The sequence below is a fragment of the Toxoplasma gondii genome, chromosome VIIb, assembly GCF_000006565.2.
Source record: "Toxoplasma gondii ME49 chromosome VIIb, whole genome shotgun sequence".
In the NCBI taxonomy this organism is placed as follows: domain Eukaryota; phylum Apicomplexa; class Conoidasida; order Eucoccidiorida; family Sarcocystidae; genus Toxoplasma; species Toxoplasma gondii.
Window position 1 is genome coordinate 2,231,774 of NC_031475.1, and position 21,540 is coordinate 2,253,313.

General features: G+C 49.4%; 2 protein-coding genes across 2 annotated transcripts; both read right to left on the minus strand.

Annotated features, from left to right (window-relative positions):
* Nucleotides 1–813: 813 nt before the first annotated feature.
* On the minus strand, nt 814–16,148 carry TGME49_260470 (heat shock protein DNAJ pfj4, putative; the record flags this gene model as incomplete). The annotated part of the gene is made up of 29 exons (XM_018781235.1): nt 814–1,329; nt 1,518–1,643; nt 2,088–2,264; nt 2,500–2,773; nt 3,075–3,269; nt 3,771–3,955; nt 4,360–4,562; nt 4,807–5,003; nt 5,471–5,601; nt 5,786–5,943; nt 6,146–6,299; nt 6,767–6,886; nt 7,184–7,353; nt 7,762–7,978; nt 8,186–8,314; nt 8,624–8,719; nt 9,111–9,213; nt 9,640–9,792; nt 10,100–10,206; nt 10,852–11,021; nt 11,280–11,358; nt 11,757–11,985; nt 12,464–12,510; nt 13,038–13,175; nt 13,437–13,489; nt 13,872–13,958; nt 14,473–14,605; nt 15,186–15,353; nt 15,945–16,148. The coding sequence occupies 29 exons, from the start codon at nt 16,146–16,148 to the stop codon at nt 1,252–1,254; spliced, it is 4,281 nt and encodes a 1,426-aa protein (XP_018637070.1). The 3' UTR covers nt 814–1,251.
* Nucleotides 16,149–18,882: 2,734 nt separating this feature from the next.
* Nucleotides 18,883–19,893, minus strand: TGME49_260460 (oxidoreductase, putative; the record flags this gene model as incomplete). The annotated part of the gene is made up of 1 exon (XM_002365178.1): nt 18,883–19,893. The coding sequence occupies one exon, from the start codon at nt 19,891–19,893 to the stop codon at nt 18,883–18,885; it is 1,011 nt and encodes a 336-aa protein (XP_002365219.1).
* Nucleotides 19,894–21,540: the final 1,647 nt, after the last annotated feature.

Below are 21,540 nucleotides of genomic sequence, written 5' to 3' on the forward strand. Positions count from 1 at the left end.
CCCTCGGGTATTGACACAGCGAATAGAGCCTCCCCAGACAAGCTCAAAGACGGAGGGCAGGTCGTCAAGTGCGCTTCAACTGCAATTTCGTATAAGAGTAGTCGAAGGAAGTCGTGCTGAAGCTCTCGAAATCTGTTTGTGCGCCGTTCGCCGCCCTACTCCAAAACAACGGTCTCACTGTCTTTATAATTGCTTCTGTCATCAGCGCTACTGTGCAGCCACCCACTTACCTCGGTCTCCTTCACCGCCATAGACCGCGGTCGTGAGACAGTCACAACGCCTCACACCCGTTAGTCTCCAGTCTGTTTCTGAACTCTCTACCCGCACTGTGAGTCCAGCATGGATGACTGTTGGTCCGTATTTGCTGGCAACGCGGGCACTTGGTTCTCGAGTTTTCACGGGGACAAAGCTGGAGCAACGGCCTATCGCAGCTCTTGATTCCATCACAACCGAAAATCGCTTCCTTTAGTATCTTACTTCTCCATCTTGCGTGGATGGATGATTGAATTACAAGTGCCCTACCGTTTGCTCGTGGCGTGCCACAACCAGGCTCGGAGTAAAATATTGTCTATCACTTGCGACACACTAGCGGGTACCTAACACACGGGCAACTTCCTCCTCTTCGTGATTCGTTGGAAAAGCAAATCTGTGGAACCGCGGGCTGACATTGTTCAGCTGGCAATAAGCCGACATTAACGACGAACTTCTAACCTACACGTTGCCACAAGGTTCCCGGACACACGGCATATCGAGCCTGTCTCAGGGAGCGACTAGATTTACCCTCGCCCTGAGCTTTGCACCGCTCTTCTCGGCTTTAGTGCGAACATTAAAACTCAAAAATCCGCCTTGATGGAGAGGTTTGACAAGTTTACTAGAAAATCAAACGCTACTTAAAAAAGACACAACCTGATAAAGTGCTTTCCTACAACAATATCTATTTGGCCAAGTGAGAACGGCCTTAGGCTCCTGCAGTACCTATGCTGCGGGGAAAAAATTACTTCCCAACTCTGTGCAGCTGACCGAGACTCACGTGTCGACAAGCATTGGATCACACAATCTGTATCCTACGACGGTGTGGGCAGATTCGAATTCTGTTCTACATAATGCATAATTATGCGGGGAACTAGAAGCACACCCGCTTGGAGCTCGTGCCTTGCCCTCGCGTAGTGGCGTGTTCTTTTCTCCTCCGTTAGTCGACACGACCAGCGTGTATATTCCCAAACAACACCGTAGCTCCGTGACGATCACTAGCTAACCCAGCAGCGAGGGATAGAGGAAGGCCACGACGAAAATCCAGATAGACAGAAAAACAACGGCCGCGACGCGTACCTGATACACACAAGACACACAAAACCGCCAGCCTGGAGTCAGCCTGTCTGATCGTGAGAGGGACCGCTCAGAAGACGATAGCTTTCTCGTGCTGATTAGTCGTTTTTGTTATCGCTACAACTGCAGAATTACTTAATTTGACTCCGAGACGCAGTAGGTGACAACTAAAAAGTAGATGGATATCTTACCCAGTACCAGAGAGGCCGATAATCGACACGAAGTCCAGCAGAGCCAAGCACATCTTCCCATTTCCGGCCCTCTTGTGGTGTAGTCAATCGTGGATCGCGATTCGGAGGTTCTCGACCTAGTCCAACCTGTGCGGAAAAGAACATAAATTACACAGATATCACATCGGTTCTCACGATGGCAGATCCGGAATACATGTGCGACGCTTACAAACCACACTGCGCATGATGCTGTAGAAAGCAAATGCTGCAGCAATACGGAAATTGACGACGACGAAGCGGAGTATACAATAGTGCAGTCACAAGACACCAGTCTCCTCCCCACCGGCCGTCTCTAAGTTTAGCCTGTTTTCCAGCTCCACAACTTTCTGAAACAGAAACACCCCCCTGACCTTCATGGCTGACGTTTGCTGAAAAAAACCACCGTCTACTGGCTAAAAGACAGATGTGCTTCAGACTCTACTCAACAGGCAATCGTCGTTCCGCTCGCTTTCGCAGTTGGCCTTTGACGCAACTCGCTTGCCAAATAGAAAGAAACTCGAAACGATCTGGGATGTGACTTGCACCACGTACAGGCTTGCTAGTGGCCTCAGATTGAGAGATAAACTGTAGAGAGACTTGGACGAAGCCGAACGATGAAACATCCGCAGATTCTCGAGAGCGATTGATGAGTTTCAGCTCCGCGTCCACGTCAATGCTGTTAAGCGTACTCGCAACACGTTCCAAGTACCGCCTCAATTCCAGGTTAACCTGCATGAAATGGTGGCAAACCAGGATATTTTGTCCGCTCAATGCAAAAACAGGCGCCGATACACAACGCCATATGAACCACACGCACGCGAAAACGGGAGGCATGCACAGCGAAGATGATAAGACCGACTACCGACGTGGGTCCAGTCGATACTGGAGCCCGGGATGAGGCCTGAAAAAGCATGAGATATCAACTGTTGTCTCGTTTCATCTCGTCGACTGTGGTGCACCTTACCTCGCCAATAAATGGCGATTCTCCCATGTTTCGGTTGTCGTAGGCGGCTATTTGAAGCACGCAAGTGCTGACAGGCATTACCACTCTTGAATAAACCATGCGCCAGTTGAAAATTGCGGCACCTGTTTTTGAATAGTAATGGACATCGGTTTGTTGTGCGATAGGCTGAGAACCTCGGTAACCTGTGCAGTCTAGGTTGCAGCGGATCATGGCGTCAACGAAGTCTTTGCCCAGCGCCTTGAAGTTCAAGTTCCGCGCACCCCACACAATAACCCTGAACCACAAACGCGAGAGTTTTTCCAACAGAGATGAGACCAGGTTCAAATTGCGTACCGGCTGCCTTAGGTCATTGAGAGTTATCCGAATCCTACCAGAGGCACAGCAGAACTCGCCCCGCATGCCACCAAAGCCAACGCTTAGCGTCCTAAACCCTGAATCCCAGCCCTGCCTCCACGAGACAAACATAGCGTAACACCTTGATTCTTAGGAAGACAACACCACTGAAAGATGAAATCACTTCGCTGAAACAAGCGATTGTTCTTCAATCACAGAACAGCTTCGTTATCTTCACGTACCTGATTTCAACTTCTGTCGCTGCGGGGCTCTGCAAATCGAACTTGGGGACCTCTCCGGCCTTCTGAAAATCCATGAGCTCTACCCACATCTCGACTGTTCCCTTGAACGACCCACTCGGCATCTGCTTTAATGGACGATATTCCATTGGAACCTGGTTCTTCGACATCGATTTTTGCCACTCCTTTGAAAACCACCTAAACGAAACCCAGCAACAACTTTTTAGACAGACGCAAATGTCGTGCGTTGCATCACCGAAAACGTCCTCTGGACAGACTGAAGAATTCTAGTTCACCTCAGGCTAGCATACGTTACAAGCGTCAAGGTTAGCGTCAGTCCGCGGTGTGATCACTTTGATGTCGCCGGATGTCGCAACCCAACAGTCTGGCGATAAGCGACTGATCGCACATAACTCTCTCGTGAGGGAAATCCTGATCCGACTACCGAGGCGTCCCCCAATAGAAACGGCATCCCTAAGTCAAGATAGAAAGGGCTGTGCACAGCGGCAGAACTACGTCGAGAGCAGATGTGGCTTACAGTTGCCTCTCTCTCACACACACGTCTCTACAGCATTCGAAGAGGCATGCATAATGTGGACACCCAGAGTGACAAGAAGCGTTCCCCGATCCCGGTACTGTGTCAGTCCTCGCTCTTTCGCAGACAAGCTGAGGCGATCTTTGAAGCAGTGCCATGCATACCTTTCTTCTAGGTCAATGCACGTGCTACCGATGAAAATATCGTCCAACCCTCCAGAGGTTCCCTCATGGGCAGACCACACTTGCAGCTCGAATTGGGAGTCATCCGGAAACATCACATCTTTCTCCCACACTGTAAAAAACTCGGGATTGTGTGTGTTTGGCTTTGCCTCTGCGCGCAGCGTGTCCTGAAAGAAGAAACAAGCCAGACAACGCCTCACGCCTGCAACATCCTTCGAGAATAACAGTGGTCATTGCTACACGGCGCCTCTCGGCCGCCGAACACACGGTCATGTATAAAACAGAGATGGTGCTAGCGCAGCACAGACGGAAAAGGCACAGTTAGCCGCTCGGGTGCTGGATCATAGGCAGGAAGAATTTTGCTTTCAACACGCCGTAAGAACACCGATTTAACCTAAAAAATGCCTAGTGCATTCAAATAGTCATCCCTCAGTGTGGGAGGCGACGCAGTGGCACTTGCTTTTTCTATAGTAGAAAAACGGGCAGAGGTTATAAAAAAGAGATTCATCTGGACACAATGTCCACGCCTTCCCCACCTACTCATACGTTACTGTCCGAGAAGTCAACTCACCGATTTGTCTCCTAGGTTGAAAAGGAGGTACGGGTTTGGTAAAATCCGATCGTCTCCCACATACAAGCTGATGGCACGAATCACGTATACCCGGATCTTCAGCAACTTGGGGTAAGCATCCTCGCCTCTTAAGTGTCGCCGCATGCGGTCTTCGCTGCTTGCCCACTCCGCCGCGGATGAGTCAACATGCGGGTTCGGTTCTTCTGCGGAGGAGCAGGTTAATCCGTGAAATTTGTGAACGAATAGAAACAAAACAGGGGCTGCCACATGTCAAAACGCGCCTGCAGCTCGCTTTTGTTCCTTCTGAAAGTGGCTATATTGAATAGAAAAATGCTTTATAGCCTCAAAGACACTGCGACCTCCGAAGCCAATGCAGTGCGGACGATACAGAAACTTATGGACTGAATTTGAAAGGGCAAGCAGAACCATGTACCAGTTGATGCTCACCGTGATGTGTCAGGTTGACGAAAAACTTCACAAAGCCTGTGACGTCTATGTCACCCATAACCGACTTCTTCAAACTGTCGGAAGGGAAAATGACATCGTCGAGGAACTGTTCCAGTGTCGAGTCAACCGAAGGGCGGGCGTATTGTTCCTTCGTCTTCTTGTCTGCGGCTCGCTTTCCTTCAGCAAACAACACAAATCTGTTGGATACCACAGGAAACGCACAAGCCCCATTCCTCGATTTCACGCAGTAGTTCACAAAGGGGATGTACCCTACTAGCAACGTCTCGGAGGCTCTGTCTGTGAAGACCTCAAGCTACTTTGCTGTCACCAGTCCATGTAACGCCAGGCAACAGCGTTGCATAAACATCCGATCGTTTGAAGACAAAACATCGTGCAGAGGCTTTCTCTGAAACAAATTAAGACAGGCTAACGACAAATGAGCACATCCTCACGAAAGCGGGAGAGCGGTGTGGAAAGACACGGAAACGCGAGCAGCACCGAGACGCACCACCGTCAGGGCCTTGACCTCACGCCTCAAGAAAAATATTGCTGGTACCTCACTGGTCACTCACAGCAATAATCATTTGCACGTTAAGTTAATTAAAATGGGTGAAGACGCTTCGTGCTGCCGGTCCCTCAGGAGCATCAGGCCATGAACGCTTACTTGGCTGGAATGTACACGTTCAACGTGAACATGTTAGTATAGATCACGTCGCAGCGAAATCCAGGAACTGCGTAGCTGGATACAAGGATCTTCGGAAGCCCACTTGGCAGAAGCCACGAGTCCGAAAACGTCTGCGACAAAGCAGCGGGAAGCGACTTTTGGAACGGCATCTTGACAGCCAATCTCCGGACTTGAATCCAACAGCGCAACACGACTTCGTAGACACGAGCCGTCCCACGCTATCTCGTCGAGGCCACAGTCTCACAGAGGCATAGTTTCTGGATAGCAGCGCCCATCCAGTCTTTGCAGCCTTACCTTGTTATCTGGGTCATATGTTGCGAATCTGGACTGAGCGAGGGTCTTTTCCTTGTGTGCGTCCGCAGTTTCCCGATCAGCAGCACTGAGAGCCTCTAGGCCAATCTGTCCGGTCCCGCGGTTCTTGGAATTCCCATGAAATCCGCGCAACAAGCCACCTGCAAATGCATAGGCACAAACTCGTTTCAAAAGCTCGCCCTGTCTCTGAATTACGTCACACCACCGCATGTAGAAGGCCTCTAATCCACTGCTTCGACTTCCTCGTCGCTGCTGACCCGGCAGAAGAAACCAAGCACTCAACTCTTTTGCCGGGTATCACGAAACGTAAAAGAAATCGTCGAGCATCAACCTGCTGCTTACCGAGGTGTTTGAGGTCAACTGTATCGGTGAAGTCGTTTACCGGTGAAACAGCCTCAATAGCACTTTGCTGATCGAGGACCCACGGAATGAGGGGAACGAGAGACATCGAGTATTCCCCGATGAAATACTTTGGCTTTTGCTTCCTGTCATACACCTGCACGTAGAGAACACATGATAACGTGAAATGATTAGGCCCGTAAGAAACAGCTATATCTGTACGTCTCTTCGCATGCGCAACCTCCGACCCAAACACTCGCGCCAACCTGACCACCATCGAGTGTTAGTGAGACAAGAGGATGAAGCAGGACCGAAAATGAGAGCGAGACCTCGACATCGATATTTTGAAGAATCTGAGCATTCCCCAGCCTCCCGTAGTTTCCAGAAGACCTCAGCTGATAATGCAGTGCTCGAAAAAGGAAATGAGTAACCACGCAGAAACACACACCGAGGCCGCCTCTGGTCCGCCCAGAGGCGATTGGTAAGTTCCTCAGCAGCGGGGTGAACCTTCTCCCAAAAACGAGACATTGGTTTACTGGTCGAAGGCTGTCAATCAAAACCAAAAAATCAAGCAAACGCGCGCTGGTGACAGCTGTGAATGGGATATCATTCAGCGAGTCTTGCCTGAACAACCAACCGAGGATCATAGATAGGGTCCACCGGCACGTCGATTTCCATGTTGACGACTTTGAAAATGTCTGCATTTGCAGCCTTGGTGACAGTAGTCCAAAGCTTGTTCACGGTCTGATGACAGACGTTGCCACACATAAGGGAGAGGCGAGAGTCCATGTCGCGAGAGCCCGTTCTGAGAAGTCCCCTCCCTGTTGATCTCTCGACGTCCATGAGTGAAGCACATGTGCCCACCGTAATCGGAGCCAATCGTAGCAGACGCCAACCAGTGGATGACTGCAAGTCAAATTGCCTTGAAAACTCGTGAAACCCACACCTTGAAACTGCATAATACTGAATCCCGAGGGGGATGAAAAGAAAATGCAGCAAAATCGAAACGGCGAGTTGTGCTACGCAGGCCAGTAAACATACCGTGGGATCCTCGGGAAGATTCCGCTCATAGCGCAAAATTGCTTCATTGTTACCTCGTCCCGCCGAGGCATATGAAGAGACAGATATGCGCAAAAGAGGCCCCCTGATACGCCGCAGTTCAGTTTTCTTATCTTGGCCTTTGCGGATGGACACGTAGTCCAGTCGCTTGGCTGCAGGACAGACGGAATAAGAGCACATGACTTTGCAGGCCGAGCAGGAACGCTTAAGTATTCGTACCCAACCCACCACCATTCCCCCACCCCGTGAATTCATCAAAAGGATTGTTTGACGGGCAAGAGTCCCAGTATCGGTGTCCAATCAGGATATGTCCTATGTCAACTCTCCGCCTGGCTTATATTATGAAATGGAGCACAACAACGTTTTCCCGACTTGATGAAAGAGTGCCTTCACAAAGAAACCGTTGCCTCCGCTGTAGCGGGACATAAGATACCACGATCAGACCGGGAGAAAGTATACAGTCACCCCCAAAAACTCCTACAGTGTGACCGTTTATTCGATGTGAGTGGTATACACTTTCGAGCGGAACACAGCATCGTGGTTCCCTAGAAAACGCTTACCTCGCTGGGTCATATACAGACTTCGTACTCCAAGACAGGAAAACGTCAGATTGCACATATTCACCACCGGACGCATGGGGAAGGCCGGAATAATTTCCGCATCTCGCTTCCGAATGAGTTCCAGCAGCAACAAAACATCACCCAGGTGCCTATTTGCGTACTTTCCTCCTCGCAACTTGATCCACCGAGGCTCTGCCACGGTTGGGGATTCTCCAGGCTGAGCAAGACGGAGAGACAGAAATTCCTTCATCCTTACTCCGCCAGAGGACACACGCAGCACAATCTGCTACCCTGTTCATTTCCACGTGCACTAAAAAACGAAGCAAAACGTGTTCTTCCACCACTCTCGAAGGCTGGGTGAAATCCGTTCTACAGACACAATAATAACGCCACCTCGTGTTAAAGTAACTACTAAACCGCTGACCTTGAGTCGTCCCCTTAGACGATCGTAATGGCATGTCGCCCGGCCGAGAAATTGTATCCCCCAGGACCGCTGCTCGAAGAGAGTCACTACAATAGGAGCAACGGTCGGCAGCCTCGAGACGGGGTCCGTCTGCAGCCGTAAAAAGAAACAGCGAGACACCTCCTTATCGAATAAAGTGGACGAATGGTGTCGTTTTAGCGGTGACGTAATGCTGGAGTCTGTAACACGTCAAGAGTTCGCGGTCACCTTTCACGGTGAGAACATGGGACTTATGTACTGGACACCGTCCTGTACGGCGGCGTGCGACCAGTATCACTTGCCGCGTAACAGCGGAAACAAAACCTTCCCGCAGCGGCGCGGCCATGGGTAAATGTGACACAGGCTGAATTCTTATGAGAATCTGTCATCATCAAATGCAAAACGAAAAGCAAGTCTTACCATCATTGTAATGTCCAGAAGGAGACAGTCCATGAACACAGGACTGGAAGTCTGCTCGAAGACCTCTGTCTCTCGTGAAGTCCCTGCACAGGCCACCTGAGTGTACACAGAAATATCAACACGAACCTGCTAAGCTGTAGCGACATGAGAGCCTGAAAAAACAACATCTGAGCGGAAGTACACCCAGTATCTCGTAGCCCACCGTAGCAGGTGCGCCTCGCGCTTCCTGTTACGACAGGTAGGGAGACATCGAGGTCACTGTAGCATCCGGCGACTGACAGAGCAGCTGACGGTACGCAATAGATCTTGTGCGATTAGAAGCGATCCCGCTCACCCGTCAAAACTAACGAAAAAAGAATTCGTGGGCAGGAACCCCTGTCGCTCTGAAGTACTTCAACGTACGAGGCGAGTACGATTGAAACATCACTACATTTCGCATGATTGTGCCCCGAACACGAATTTAGGGTGTACTCCTCCTACAGCGTACCTGAACAAAAGGGTTTGGAAGGGCTCCACTAGGAGACAAGAGATTCCGAGCCGCGTAGACGTAGGCCCGCAACTGATAACCCACTGCGGTTACATGCTTGCGCCTACAAATGGGGGACGCCGGAAACAAAAGACATTCCGCTTCAAATGTTTCCATTCCCACAATCGCCGGCCGCGTTTGTCACATATGAGCCGATCTGGTCTCATACGAAGGATCACCGGGTTCGACACTCGCAAGAATACGACAGCCACGGGGATGCTTACGCTGAAATATGGTTACATCAACGCCAAAATAACATCTGTCACGTTTTGATAGAAATGGCTCGCAATCCTGACGCGCCAAAATGCCCGATCAAAACGGAACAGGCATAAACCCGCAACAGGCATAACATGATGGTTCTCCAAATTGTTACGCGGGGATATTCGCAGTCACATTATGTAGCTTCTCCAGCAGCCACTCGTCGGAGCGCTGCCAATAATCGAACAGATGCGCTACACCTCCAGAAGGTTTGCCAAGCTTCGATGCTCACTTTGAACGAGCAAACGCCTCGACCTTGGACTTTTCAATAACCATGAGAATGGCTGGAGCGGGTTTCACGCTCTCAAAAGGCGGCGTGGAAATAAGCGGCACCCAAATAGGAGCACGGGGGTTGTTGTGCACATGCCCGGGGATCTTCGACATCCTAGGGAAACACAGATCCAGAGATATATCATTGAAAAGAGTCTCCACCAATTCCACGAATTAGAAATTATACTCCCTTGCATATTTAGAATCCCCACTTGAGAGTCCTGATCGAAGAGATGCTGGGCATCTGGTTCCACCTAACGTCGGATACCTTCACGAAATCGAAATCTAACAATTGAACAGGATCTGATCTCTACTGCGCCGCTCCTTCACATCTCATTTTTGTTAGCTATCTTGCCGTTGTCACCAGTACAGGTGTACAGCGGAGAATCCAGCAAAAATACACTCCTCTCTCAAAAGCTTACTTGAGCCGCTGGAAAGCGATTCTGGTATCGCCCATGAAGCCCTTGGTGGTGCCACGGACGTAAAGGCTGATGATGATGTCCCACTGTTGCTTCGTATCTTCCGGCACCTGTCCGTCGCACACTCGAAACAGAGTCATTTTTTCCTTTGTGGTGTCACATGGTAAATATGGTACAACGGCAGCAGCAGCAGTAGTTGTGAGCGAGCTAACCCTCATGGTACGCCTTGTCGCACAAAATGCGAGGCTCCTCGAAGTACCCGGGTTCCACGTGAGTACAGCAGTGAAATGCCAGATACTTTTACACGCCCGCATTTTGAAATAAACCAAGCATAGGAAATCCGTGGAAATTGCTAAAATCTTTCAACTGGAAACGTATTAGAAAGACGGGGATGGGGTCAGATGCAGGTAAGGCGATGAGGCTGTAGAGACTATCGCTTGTGGCCATTAAGTGTAGAGCCGCACCAGCACAGCTCCTTTGAAATGCCCCAAAGGACCGCTTAAGGCAACTGAAAATATTGAAATTTAATATCCCATCGGCAGCTGGCTTAAGCCCTCCATAGGGGCAGTGGTGTGTAGCACTCACATAGAACTTGACAGTCTTTATCTCATACCTAGAGCCATACTCGTCAACCTAGTATGAAAGGGGCTTCCTAGGATTTCCACAGCTGTCCTCCTCTTCGCTTCGTAGGAAAAAGTGACATTCAGCGCCACACACAGTCCTTTTGCGAAGTGGCATCCATCCACTCTTCTTACCACGAGGCGTAGGTCTTCCACTCTTCCTTCTGTATTATCAAACGGAAACCGATCCTCTCCCTCTGGAATATCCCCTCTGAGGTAGCTGGCTACTCCTAAGGCTCCTTCCATGGCGCGATTAAACGCCTGAGGTGCAACACCCGCGCGTTGAGCCGCCTTTGTTTCCAGACCTATGTGCAGTCATTCCACATCAAGACGGTCAGATGGTCCCCAAGTGAAACTGCAGTGAATCGAATCAGACGTCGAGGCAATAATTTGACATAGACCCCAGATACCGATGGAGACAAATCATTTAGAAGAACCTGCGACCATTGCGGGCAGCAGAAGGAGCCCGATGTTTCCCTAGAAATGATTCCCTTATTCCTCAACAAAGATGAGAGCAAGAGAAAGCAAACGCTTTTGACGGAATCTATTCCGAAACACCTTACCCGTGACCCACTTGGTACGGGCTCTTGCGGGACCGCACCAGATTTCGACAGAGACCTTTTCCCCTGGCGCGCCTTGCACCTGAACAAAACAAACAGCAACCAAACGACACACATCTGGTGTTCAATAAACCTGGAGCAGCTGATACACGCGGCGAAGAGATGTCTTAAAACCGACACCAAAGTTTTAAATATATTTTCATCTTTATTGTTTCTTATATCAATCAAGGATACAAACTTTTATTAGAATTAAAAAATACAACACAGTACTCCCAAGAACCAACGGCCGGTACTGACGACACGATATGCTGGAGTGACAGAAGTTAGAGGTGAGGCTTCCAAAGGAAACTGATGCAACGTGAAATAACAACGATCCTGCCCTGGTAGCGAGGCCCTCCTTAAAGCCACAGGACTCAGCAACCGATGTTCCTACTTACAAACCAACACGACTCCACCTCTTTGATTGGAAAGGACACATACCTCATACACGTCGGCGAGAACGGCAAGAGGAATAACGGGAGGGGTCTCATACGGCCGCGCTGCAACTGTATGAGCGGGCATAAGATCATCCTCCTTTGTCAGACGCTCTGCCCGGGCACCTAGCAAAATTCGCCCCAGATAGCAGTTGGCAACGAGCCGTCCACCTTGACCTGCCACTTTTGTCGCTTGTGCGACTTCCTCGTCATCAAAGCCATAGAGGTTGAACCACCTGAAACAAACATAAATGGGGCACAAATCGATGCATATGTCGGCGTCTGTACGTCGCTGGCGTATCTAGACATGGAGACCACCTGGCGCACGCCTCCCATGGCATGTTGTATCAATATTACAGCACTGGTAGAAGAATGAGGTGGAAAGCCACAGATTCATGCAACACCCTGTACTGGCAATGGCTAAACAGAAACCCACAAGAATACTCCGTAACGCCATAAACAACAAACGAGACATACGGAAAGAAAACACTGTGTTTGGAAGCATCGCTTCGCCGATAACGAAAATGCTACGCCGGTGAGAGCACGCACAAAACCTGAGATAAATGTCTGTATTTCCGCACAAGGTATGGAGGTATCCGAATAGAACATCCGCAACTCGAGGCCATGACGATTACTGAAGAAAAAAAAAGGGCTCATAGCAAAGAAAGGAACACAACGTTTTTCCCGCTAAAATCCCTTTCCCCTATCGCTTGCCTTGGAACCATCTGGCGAGTTCGCAGCTCCGAAAAAGATATCCTGCCCTGCATGAAACCAACCGGAAACTCAGATAGCGCAAACATTTTCGAGACCTCTGCGCCATCCATAAACGGAATTCCATTTGAGGACGTGCGACTAGTCCACTGCTTACCAGTACTCGGCTTCGTTCGTGCAGCAACTATCCATTTGATACCCCCATCTGCTTTCCAGCGTCTGTCTGGTTCGGATCACAGAGGAACCCCTACAAAACTGCACCTGAAGAGCGTGAAAAAACTTCACAAACGCTAGAGCACGAGGTCGCAAAACTGGCGGGTAAACATCAATGTCAATTACTGGAAGAGACATATCGAGAACTCTTGCTCAGCCTATGCAGGTAGATGGAGGGCCCGTCAAAGAACAGTGATTGAGACGTTTGGAGGCTCGATCACTTTGACACTTGACAACACACACGAGGATTCACGTATCCAGAAATTAAAACATTCCCTCTCACGAAAAGACAGGAAATGGGTCACCCCAAGACACCGTATACCATGAGAAGCTCTGACAGTCACCAGCTGCCTACGAAGCTTACCACAGCGATGAGCTCGTCCGCTTTCATGAAGTTCCAGTCCCAAATCTTAATGAGAATGGCGTCTTCTGGAAGCGGTGTCACGACCGGGAAGCGGAAGCACTCGTTGAAGGTGTGGGAGCAGCAGCCTCGAGCTTGTGTCTATAGGAGAGTCACACAAACAAAACGAAACACACGAGGTAGATCAGATGTGCGTTGCGGATTTCACTGCTAATAAACGGCGGATCGTATGGAACACAAACAGAACAGTAGAAATCCTCAGACAGCATGTGCGAACAGCCTCCAACGTCTAACTGATCTCGATAAAACTTTACAGCGGAGGGTCTCAGCAGAGGTGTATGACCAGCGAGAGATCCTAACCACCGCCTGTTGTCTTTTGATGACAAAAACATCTCCACTTACCGACTTTAATTTACATCCTGCAAACTCGCAAGTGACGAATGGGTCACGGGCACCTGAATCAAAGAACCACAACCCGATTCAAATCTGTATGTCCGTGCACGTAGATGCTCAATTATCACACACGAAATGTGGAGATTTTGGACGAATACAAACTCCTGGTTATTCATTCTTGAAAACGAAAGTGCCCGGGAATCCTTTATCCCATGTGCCCATGTCGACGGTGTGACCTACAACAAATCAAGCCGAACAACTTCGCGGCGGCATTGCACGATCAATCCCAGACTCTTAGATTCGGCATACCGCGTTAATACCATTGGCCGGTATGTCGGATACAAAGCAGCTCCTCTAGAGAAGAGTCATGCAGCAAGACAAGCGCATGTACCCGAGACATCTCCCAAAGAAAAGTAACACATGAACCTTGATTTATTTTTTTACCTTTGCTGGAGCGGGGAAGATCCTCAACACGATATGCTGTCACGTAGACATGGTACAGTCGCGACCCAGCCTCTCGTTCCACGACTTCTGCACGCATACATAAATAAACACTTGACAAGCAACGTTCCGCCACTACACGGGCCAAGCAGGCCAGGATAACACGAACGCGTCTTGCTAATAGTAGAATATAATCGGATAAGCATCCCGTCTGAAAACCGAAGGACAAAAACAGTGTAAGCGGAGCTGCACGGGGAAATGCGAACGCGAACTGGAGATAGAAGTGAGTAGCGCCTAGTTAAGCAGTATCTGCCACCAGGGTTGTCTGGATTTCTTCCGCGTATGAAGCTGACAACAGCGGAGTACACAGAATCTGAACACAAAATGGCGGGCATGCATAATCTATCAGGGAGACTTCAGAAATGGTGCTGTCCATCAAGCATCTTCAAGAACCTCGGTCTACGGTTGCGTTCTCGATTCTATCGCTTCCTTTCAGGAGGCCCCCCCCGTCTGGATTGAGTTTTGAGCTGTGTTCTATGATAGATGGATCTTCCGTACTTTGTGGTATCAAGAAGTCGCTCGTGTACCGCACTTTTCTGCTTACGGTTTGTGTCAATGACTGCTTTGCGAAGATCATCGTAGTCGTTGTGGTCCTCTTCCTCGAGAACTTCCTCCTCTCCCGGACTTGGCGGTGCTTCCCCCGGTGCACAGGCAAAGACTGTGACACGTAAACTGCCCTGCAAAATCGCGGGAAGACACGAACGTTTTTGTCTACGAAAATGTGACCAACCGGTGCACTCCGTTGCTCTCTAAAGAAGAGTACGACAATGCACGAGCCCCCCAAAGTAAGATAGAGTCTAGCAGTGCAAACGTGTAGACGAAAAATACCAGTCCTTCACTACCTTCTTCCCTGATGCGCTGCTGAAGGCATACGTTGAACCATCCCTGAACACTTACCATCATTCACTAAAGACATGATATGACATTATCTAGACATGCATTTCAAGAACGAGTATTTCCAACATGGAAACACGAACATGAAAAAACTCAGAGAACTGCGCCCACGCCTAGAGTAACATGTTCCACAGTTTATCAGCTTTTGCCAGATGACCCAAAGAGTGACACCGTAAGACACCTGAGGCCGTGCATTATGAAGAGACACCGACGCGTCGTGCAGTTCATCGAAAATAACAGGAAACCCCCTCCAAGACGTTTCCGCCATCATCGTGGATCTGCACAGCTAACGACATTTCCGTATTACACATCAGAGATCTTTTACACAAAAAATGTGAACACATGCCTGAGTGATGGTCTTACATGGACGTCGGTATCGTCGGGATGCTGAAGAGGTAACGCCTTGCGAATCTGGTGAGTTTTACGCAGCTGAATCAATCTCAGCTGCACAGATACCAAACCTAGCAGAGTGTTTCGCCAGAACGCGTTCGCCGCTTGAACTTCGAAGGTAATGTAAGCTGTCTCCCATTCCTGAAAAAAAAACAACAGAGGTGTCGTTCCACCGTTCGGTAGAAGAGAATGCACCACCGTGAGGTGGACCCACACGCCTAGAATACACACAGATGGGGACACGGAAGAAATCGAAACAGGCGCGGCTCAACATGCTCTCTGACAGAAAACATCCCGAGGCACTGAGCCGCATTTCAGATCCGTGTTTTTCCGTCGACGACCTGCTATTCCACAGAAAACAGGCGTCTCCAGAAGTGCTTGGACGGTTCAACAAGGATGGTTGTATGTTTAACAAAAATGTGACGGTGTGACCTTGTCTCGTGCTCTTGTTACGCCGTGCCGCTGGTCTGGACAGCAAGAACCACCCTGTTTAAATGGCTGTCCCGATATGGGGCGAAGTTACCAGTGGCGCCTTGAGCAGTCTCGTCTCCACATCCAGCGAGAGTCGTCTGCACAGAATCTCGCTTGTTCCAGTTTAAAACAAACAAGTAGCTAGAGAAACAAGGAAAGATTATCTGTGTAGCATTCACACCCGTTAATAACCTCGGGTTTGCTGAGTGAACGAAGCAAACAATCTAATCTGACCCCCACCGTTGTATTCGCGTCACTTACTTCATCAGTAAGGCACAAGTCTGTCCAGGTGTGGGACTCATCCCACGACACCACATTAGACTTGGCATACTTGATTTCTGTGCGGTACTCTCGGCCGCAGCATCGAACGACAACCAATGGGTCAACAGGTTGTCCTTTCTCGGTGACAAGGGTCTGAGCCTCGTGGACGGTGAAACCAACCGAGTAAATTTTAGTTTTACCCATCGTGAACAACCCAGGGCTCCCTATCCAGTCGAGGAGCGGCGTTTAGTATGTCTCCTGCCCCGCCGAGACCTTAAAAAATTGAAGCCACATGCAACGAACACGTTGCCCTTGATTGGTTCTGCCTCGGCCACCACCCACTGGGGGCTAGGCAACCGGGCAACCTGCCACATTTGCCGATAATGGCTGAGGTGTTACACTCTCAGTTGGATCAACAAACGCAGCACGATCCTCATTAAAATGTTCCGGAACAGAATTGGGCAAAGTGACACAGTGGCACCTCACTCCAAATCTCGCTTCGTCGATGGCGCGTCCAAGTGTGGTAATGGCGCAGCGACAGATTTGCACAGGGAAATAGAAAAAAACATCCTGTAGAGAATGGACGACGGGAGGAAGTCGGTTATTAGTCGAGGAGGTAAATTCTGAGGCACATGCTAGGACTTGAGAACGATAACAAAGGATAGGTTAGGCACTTAAGAAAAGACAATTCTACTCTGCCCGCCTTTGAGCTGGCTAAGAAACCTTTAAGAGAAGACCTGCTCCAGAAAGATGACCGAGCAGCCCACTGTTGAGAGAATATGCCAATAAAGTTGGACACACTGGTAAGAAACACAATATCCAGGGGGTCTTTTCAAGAGAAGAAACACAGAAATACCAGAGACGCATCACCGCGCAGGTGAAAACTGTTAGAGGAACCTTGGGTACGGCTCGATTCCAAGACTGCCCTCCCGGGAAATTACCTTGTTTCATGCATGCACACGCAGACCGCCGAGCCACGACATCGACCAGAAGAGTGCCAAGTCGGCACACAATGGAGGAAGATTATTTTGCTTTCTCGTCTTTTATGGCCGTCAAAAAAACTTTGTGACGAAAAAGCAAATTTCTTTTCCTCAACTTTGGTGGCAAGAGCTGGTTTACCGTTCGTGTACGTGTTCATACGATACAGATCTTAACATCGCAAGACGTGGGTCGGCCGGAGTCCTGAAAGCTGGATTCCACGAGGGAAAATGAGGCGCGTTGTTTTTAGCGATTACGTGCTATTCATTTCATTCAGATCAGTTTAATGTAGGAGGAGATATTATCCGGAAGCTGGCAGCTATGGAACGATCATGTTGAAGAGGCTCCATGTTTTCGGGCAGAACGGAAATCGATTTTAGGGAATATATCGCTAGCTGTCGGGGTGTCTCGAAGGTACATTTAAGTATGTTGAAGCACAAAAATGTGCATATGCTTAAGAAGAAAGGACTTCCTTTTTCGTGAACGATTTCTTTACGTTGTGTAGTTGGCCTCAACTGCTCTCGGCACAATGCCAGAAGCAGTCTTCGAATCGCTCCAGTTTAGCGGCATCTGGCCAGTGTGAATAGAATTCATTCACATGGAGTGAACATTTTTGAGTAGTATGCGTTATCGTGGGATATCGGCAATCGTTAAGAAGTCACCGGGGTGGTCAAGTTAGAGATGGCCTGTTACTTCGGTCACCAGACAGCGCTCCCGTTTCCGACCCTTGTCGCATGTGTGAATTAAAGTACACAAGAATTCGAAAGAAGCTGCTGTAGCATGCAACATCCTAAATTTCCATCCTGCTGCTACTTCACTAACTAGATGATGAACGCTAGCAAATGCAAACAAACCGTACAAGGGATAATTATGCCCATCTGTGCATCTAAATTGATGGGAATGAAGCCAACGTCCTGGAACATTCGGGACTGCGTCAACCTTGCATTATGTGGGATTCAAGGATTTCAAGTATACCACTGAGTGTCTTCGGCTCCAGACTTTTCGAGTGATGACCCAAGTGCGAGGAGCACCTGGGGTCTTCCAACCGACACATCAGTTCACCTCACAATGTGGCGGAGTTCGCTTCATCCCCCTTTTGGAAAAAGCATGTTCCTGGCCAACGGTGAAGGAGGACTTGCGTAGTACGGGTTCGTATGAGTGTCGTCAGTTGCAGGGTCACGACACTACTGCCAGACTCCCATTGCTATACTAACGGAGCGAGCAACGCACAGCGAGGTGCCTCCGAAAACCCTACCAGGACTAATTGAATCTAACAATACTATACAAGCCGCCTTCAGGTGAAACAGGTGCGACATTGGAGGTGCTCAGGTGAAAACAATTTTCATGAAGTCTGTTATGATATGCCCACTGGAAGGGAATCTCAACTGATGCATTCAAAATCTGAGTCTCGTGAAAAGCCACGATTCGTGGCTGTTGACACGTTGAAAGCTATAGCGTAGTATTCCTACAGAAAGCAACATGACAGAATCTAAGGCCGTTCACGCTGACGTCGTCTCACTGCGTTTGCAGACGCCGTTGTAAGAGGGCGTTCTGATGATTCAACGGCTAGCATGACTAAAGCTTCCAACTAAATTCAGACTCCACGGAAGTTCTTGAGTCCTATCTTTTGAATTCTGAACGTGGAATATCGCATATGGTCAGCGTCAGTTGACTGCGATAGGTTGCGTGAGACGCGGAATAGGTGCGACCGGCATTTGCCTCACCACTGTAAGACCACACGCTCAAACTGCATTCCCACTGATACATCGAGTCGACATGCGCTCGGCGAGTTTCACATGTTTTTTTTTCCGGGCGGCAGGGTTACCAACAACGCGTCATGCGTAACCCCACCAGCCTGGGAGTTCAAAATTTCCGGGCGGTGGGGCCTGTCATCTTGTATGATCTCTTATTTGCATTTTCGGCCTTCTCCATGATCTAAGAAACACTGATGATATCTACGTTATCGCATACCGCAGACAATCTCGCTCACTGCCCAGAGTTCCTTCTGGCGCTCGACGTCATGGGCAAGGTAGTCTACCCAATTCGTTGTTCCGTCCTTGTAGTAGGCGCCCGGCTCGAGCTCTTCTTTGTCGCTCACGCAAAGCAGGAGCTGGGTGGCAGCCCCTTGTTGTGGCAGTTTCAGCACCAAGGGTGCAATAAGTGAGTAGATCGCCTCAAATATCGGCGTGTACCAATGTACGCTGCCTTCAGCGTAGCGGAGCATCAACCCTGTGCCGACCAGCCCGGGGTGAGCAGCATACGCAGTGACACGGCACTTCGGATCTTGGGCCAGCCGGCGCTGTAGCTCTTTCGTAAACCAAAGGTTCGCCATCTTTGTTGTGCCATACATTACTTTTGAGTCGTAATTCTTTTCAGTGATTGGCTCTCCTTGCAGCTCATGCAGCGGTTTTCCTAGCGCGGACGCCACTCTCTCAGCTGCCTCCGGAGATAGGGCTGCATCGAGTGATCGGAACTTCGGGTTGCGCGTGATGTGCGCTGCAGAACTGATTGTAATGACTCGCCCGTGTGCTGCCTTCACCGCAGGAAGGAGCAAGTCAGTGAGCAAGAATGGTCCAAGATGATTTGTCACAAAGTGTCGTTCGAAACCTGTATTCTTGTCCATGGACAACTTGTCGGTTGACATCAGGCCAGCGTTGTTCACCAAGATGTCGATCTTTCCCCGGCTTTCCGCATGAGCCCAAACAGCGAACCGTCTCACAGTCTCAAAATCGCAGAGGTCGAGATAGAAGCCACGGATTTCTCCGGGGGTAACCGGAGCCGGCAGTTTCTTACTCTTTGCAGTCTCCTTGTTTCTGGCATGTTCTTGAGATACCTGGTCAGCAATCTTCTGGACATCGTCAACTCGCCGACACCCGACAAGAACGTGAACTCCCCACAGTGCCAATTGACGGGTTGTCTCCATGCCAATACCAGCATTCCCTCCTGTCACTACCGCCACTTTACCCTTCATCCATGTTGGAGGACGGGACGGATCGGTGAAACGCCGTGGCAGTGTGTATCCTTTTGCAATGACCCTTGCAGTTTGTTGCCATAGGTAAATGGAAATAAGAATGAATATCCCAGCTGCAATTTGCGAAGCATGGGGACATGAAATTAGCACAGATTCAGGCAGATGCCCGGCAAATAAGGCAGGCAGCGTGTGTGTCAGCAAATCCCAGAATCCGAGACCCAAAAGATAAGGCAGGCTACAAATGGTTGCGGTAGATCCGATGAGAAAGAGTACTGCTACGATTCCGGGCTCCGTCAGGAAAAACGACAGTTTTGCGCAGATCGACACCGCATCTCTGTAGACCCCATCGGGTCCCATAGAACCCCTCCCTGCTAGTAGGTGGCCCATTGTGATGGGTTTAAGGAAGCCGCCGCGTCTAAAAACATAGAGACAGCACACCGTTTAGGACATTTAGACGGAAACATGGCTTCGGAAAAGCCACTGCATATCATGTCGTGTAGATACTATCTGCAGATGTTTGGGCAGTTCGATTAAATTCTAGGGCACGTTGTGGGGGAGCGTAATTTACTGCGTACTTAGGAGCAGACCGTATGAGCTCACGCATAAGACGCTTCTGAAGTATCCAAACGTTAGTACAAAGGCCATTGCAACTAAGCAACCAAAATTGTAAGATGAATTTAGATTTAGAGCACACCGATAAAAGACAGGGTGTGCCCGGAATAGACTTATAGATATACTGAGTATTCTCGGAACCACACGTCTTCTGGTACTTTGAGATCATAGAAACGGCAAGAAGGGAAGTGTGTTTCAAATAAAAGGGATGTTTAGCCGGGAAGCTAGCATCTAACATGTTTAACCGAGTATAAACTTAGATGAGGGTTCTAATCATCGGACTGTATCAGCACCTCCATGTCGGCTCACTACTCCCTTGTTATTGAGCAAGATTCAGTTAGGAATGATAGATGATATACGTGAGCGGACTCGCCCGAAGAAGCCACATGTTACATGGTGCACTACAATGCCGTCCCTAGTTCACCTATCATTCAGTTGCATTCCATATCGCGTATTCATGTTGGGGGGGACTACGAGTCAAGGCAGGGAACGACATCGAAGATTTCATCGCAGGTGCCCATGTCTGGTATTTGTCCGTCGCTGACTTCAAAAATGCAATAAACTGATCAGGATAGCTTGTTCACTTGGTAGGTAGTATCAACGCTGACGATCATCGTGAACCGCCTCCCTATTTGTGGACACTAGACTCGTTTCGTGTCAGCGATATTCAAAACCGGTTCGTTGGGAAAGGCAACATGCCGGCAGATTTGTACATATAGAAAAATGCACGCGACGACATTACTGGTTCCTGACTTTGTGTCCAGCCGTTATCAGTAGGGCCTGGTTTTTTGAGGTAGTGCATACGTTGTGGGTCCTACTGCTCACCTCAAGATTGTATCGATAACTGCAGTCGGAACTAAAAACTGCTTCCAAGCATAAATATGCTTGGACTAGCCGCTTGTTCTTACGCAGTCACAGAACGTAGCACTGGAAGCTGACTGACCTTGCAGAAGTTTTTGTTTGTGGTTGTGGTTCACTACGCTGCTTCCACGGTGGCAAACAATATGCAACGTGATGCAGGGGCTGCATCTGGCA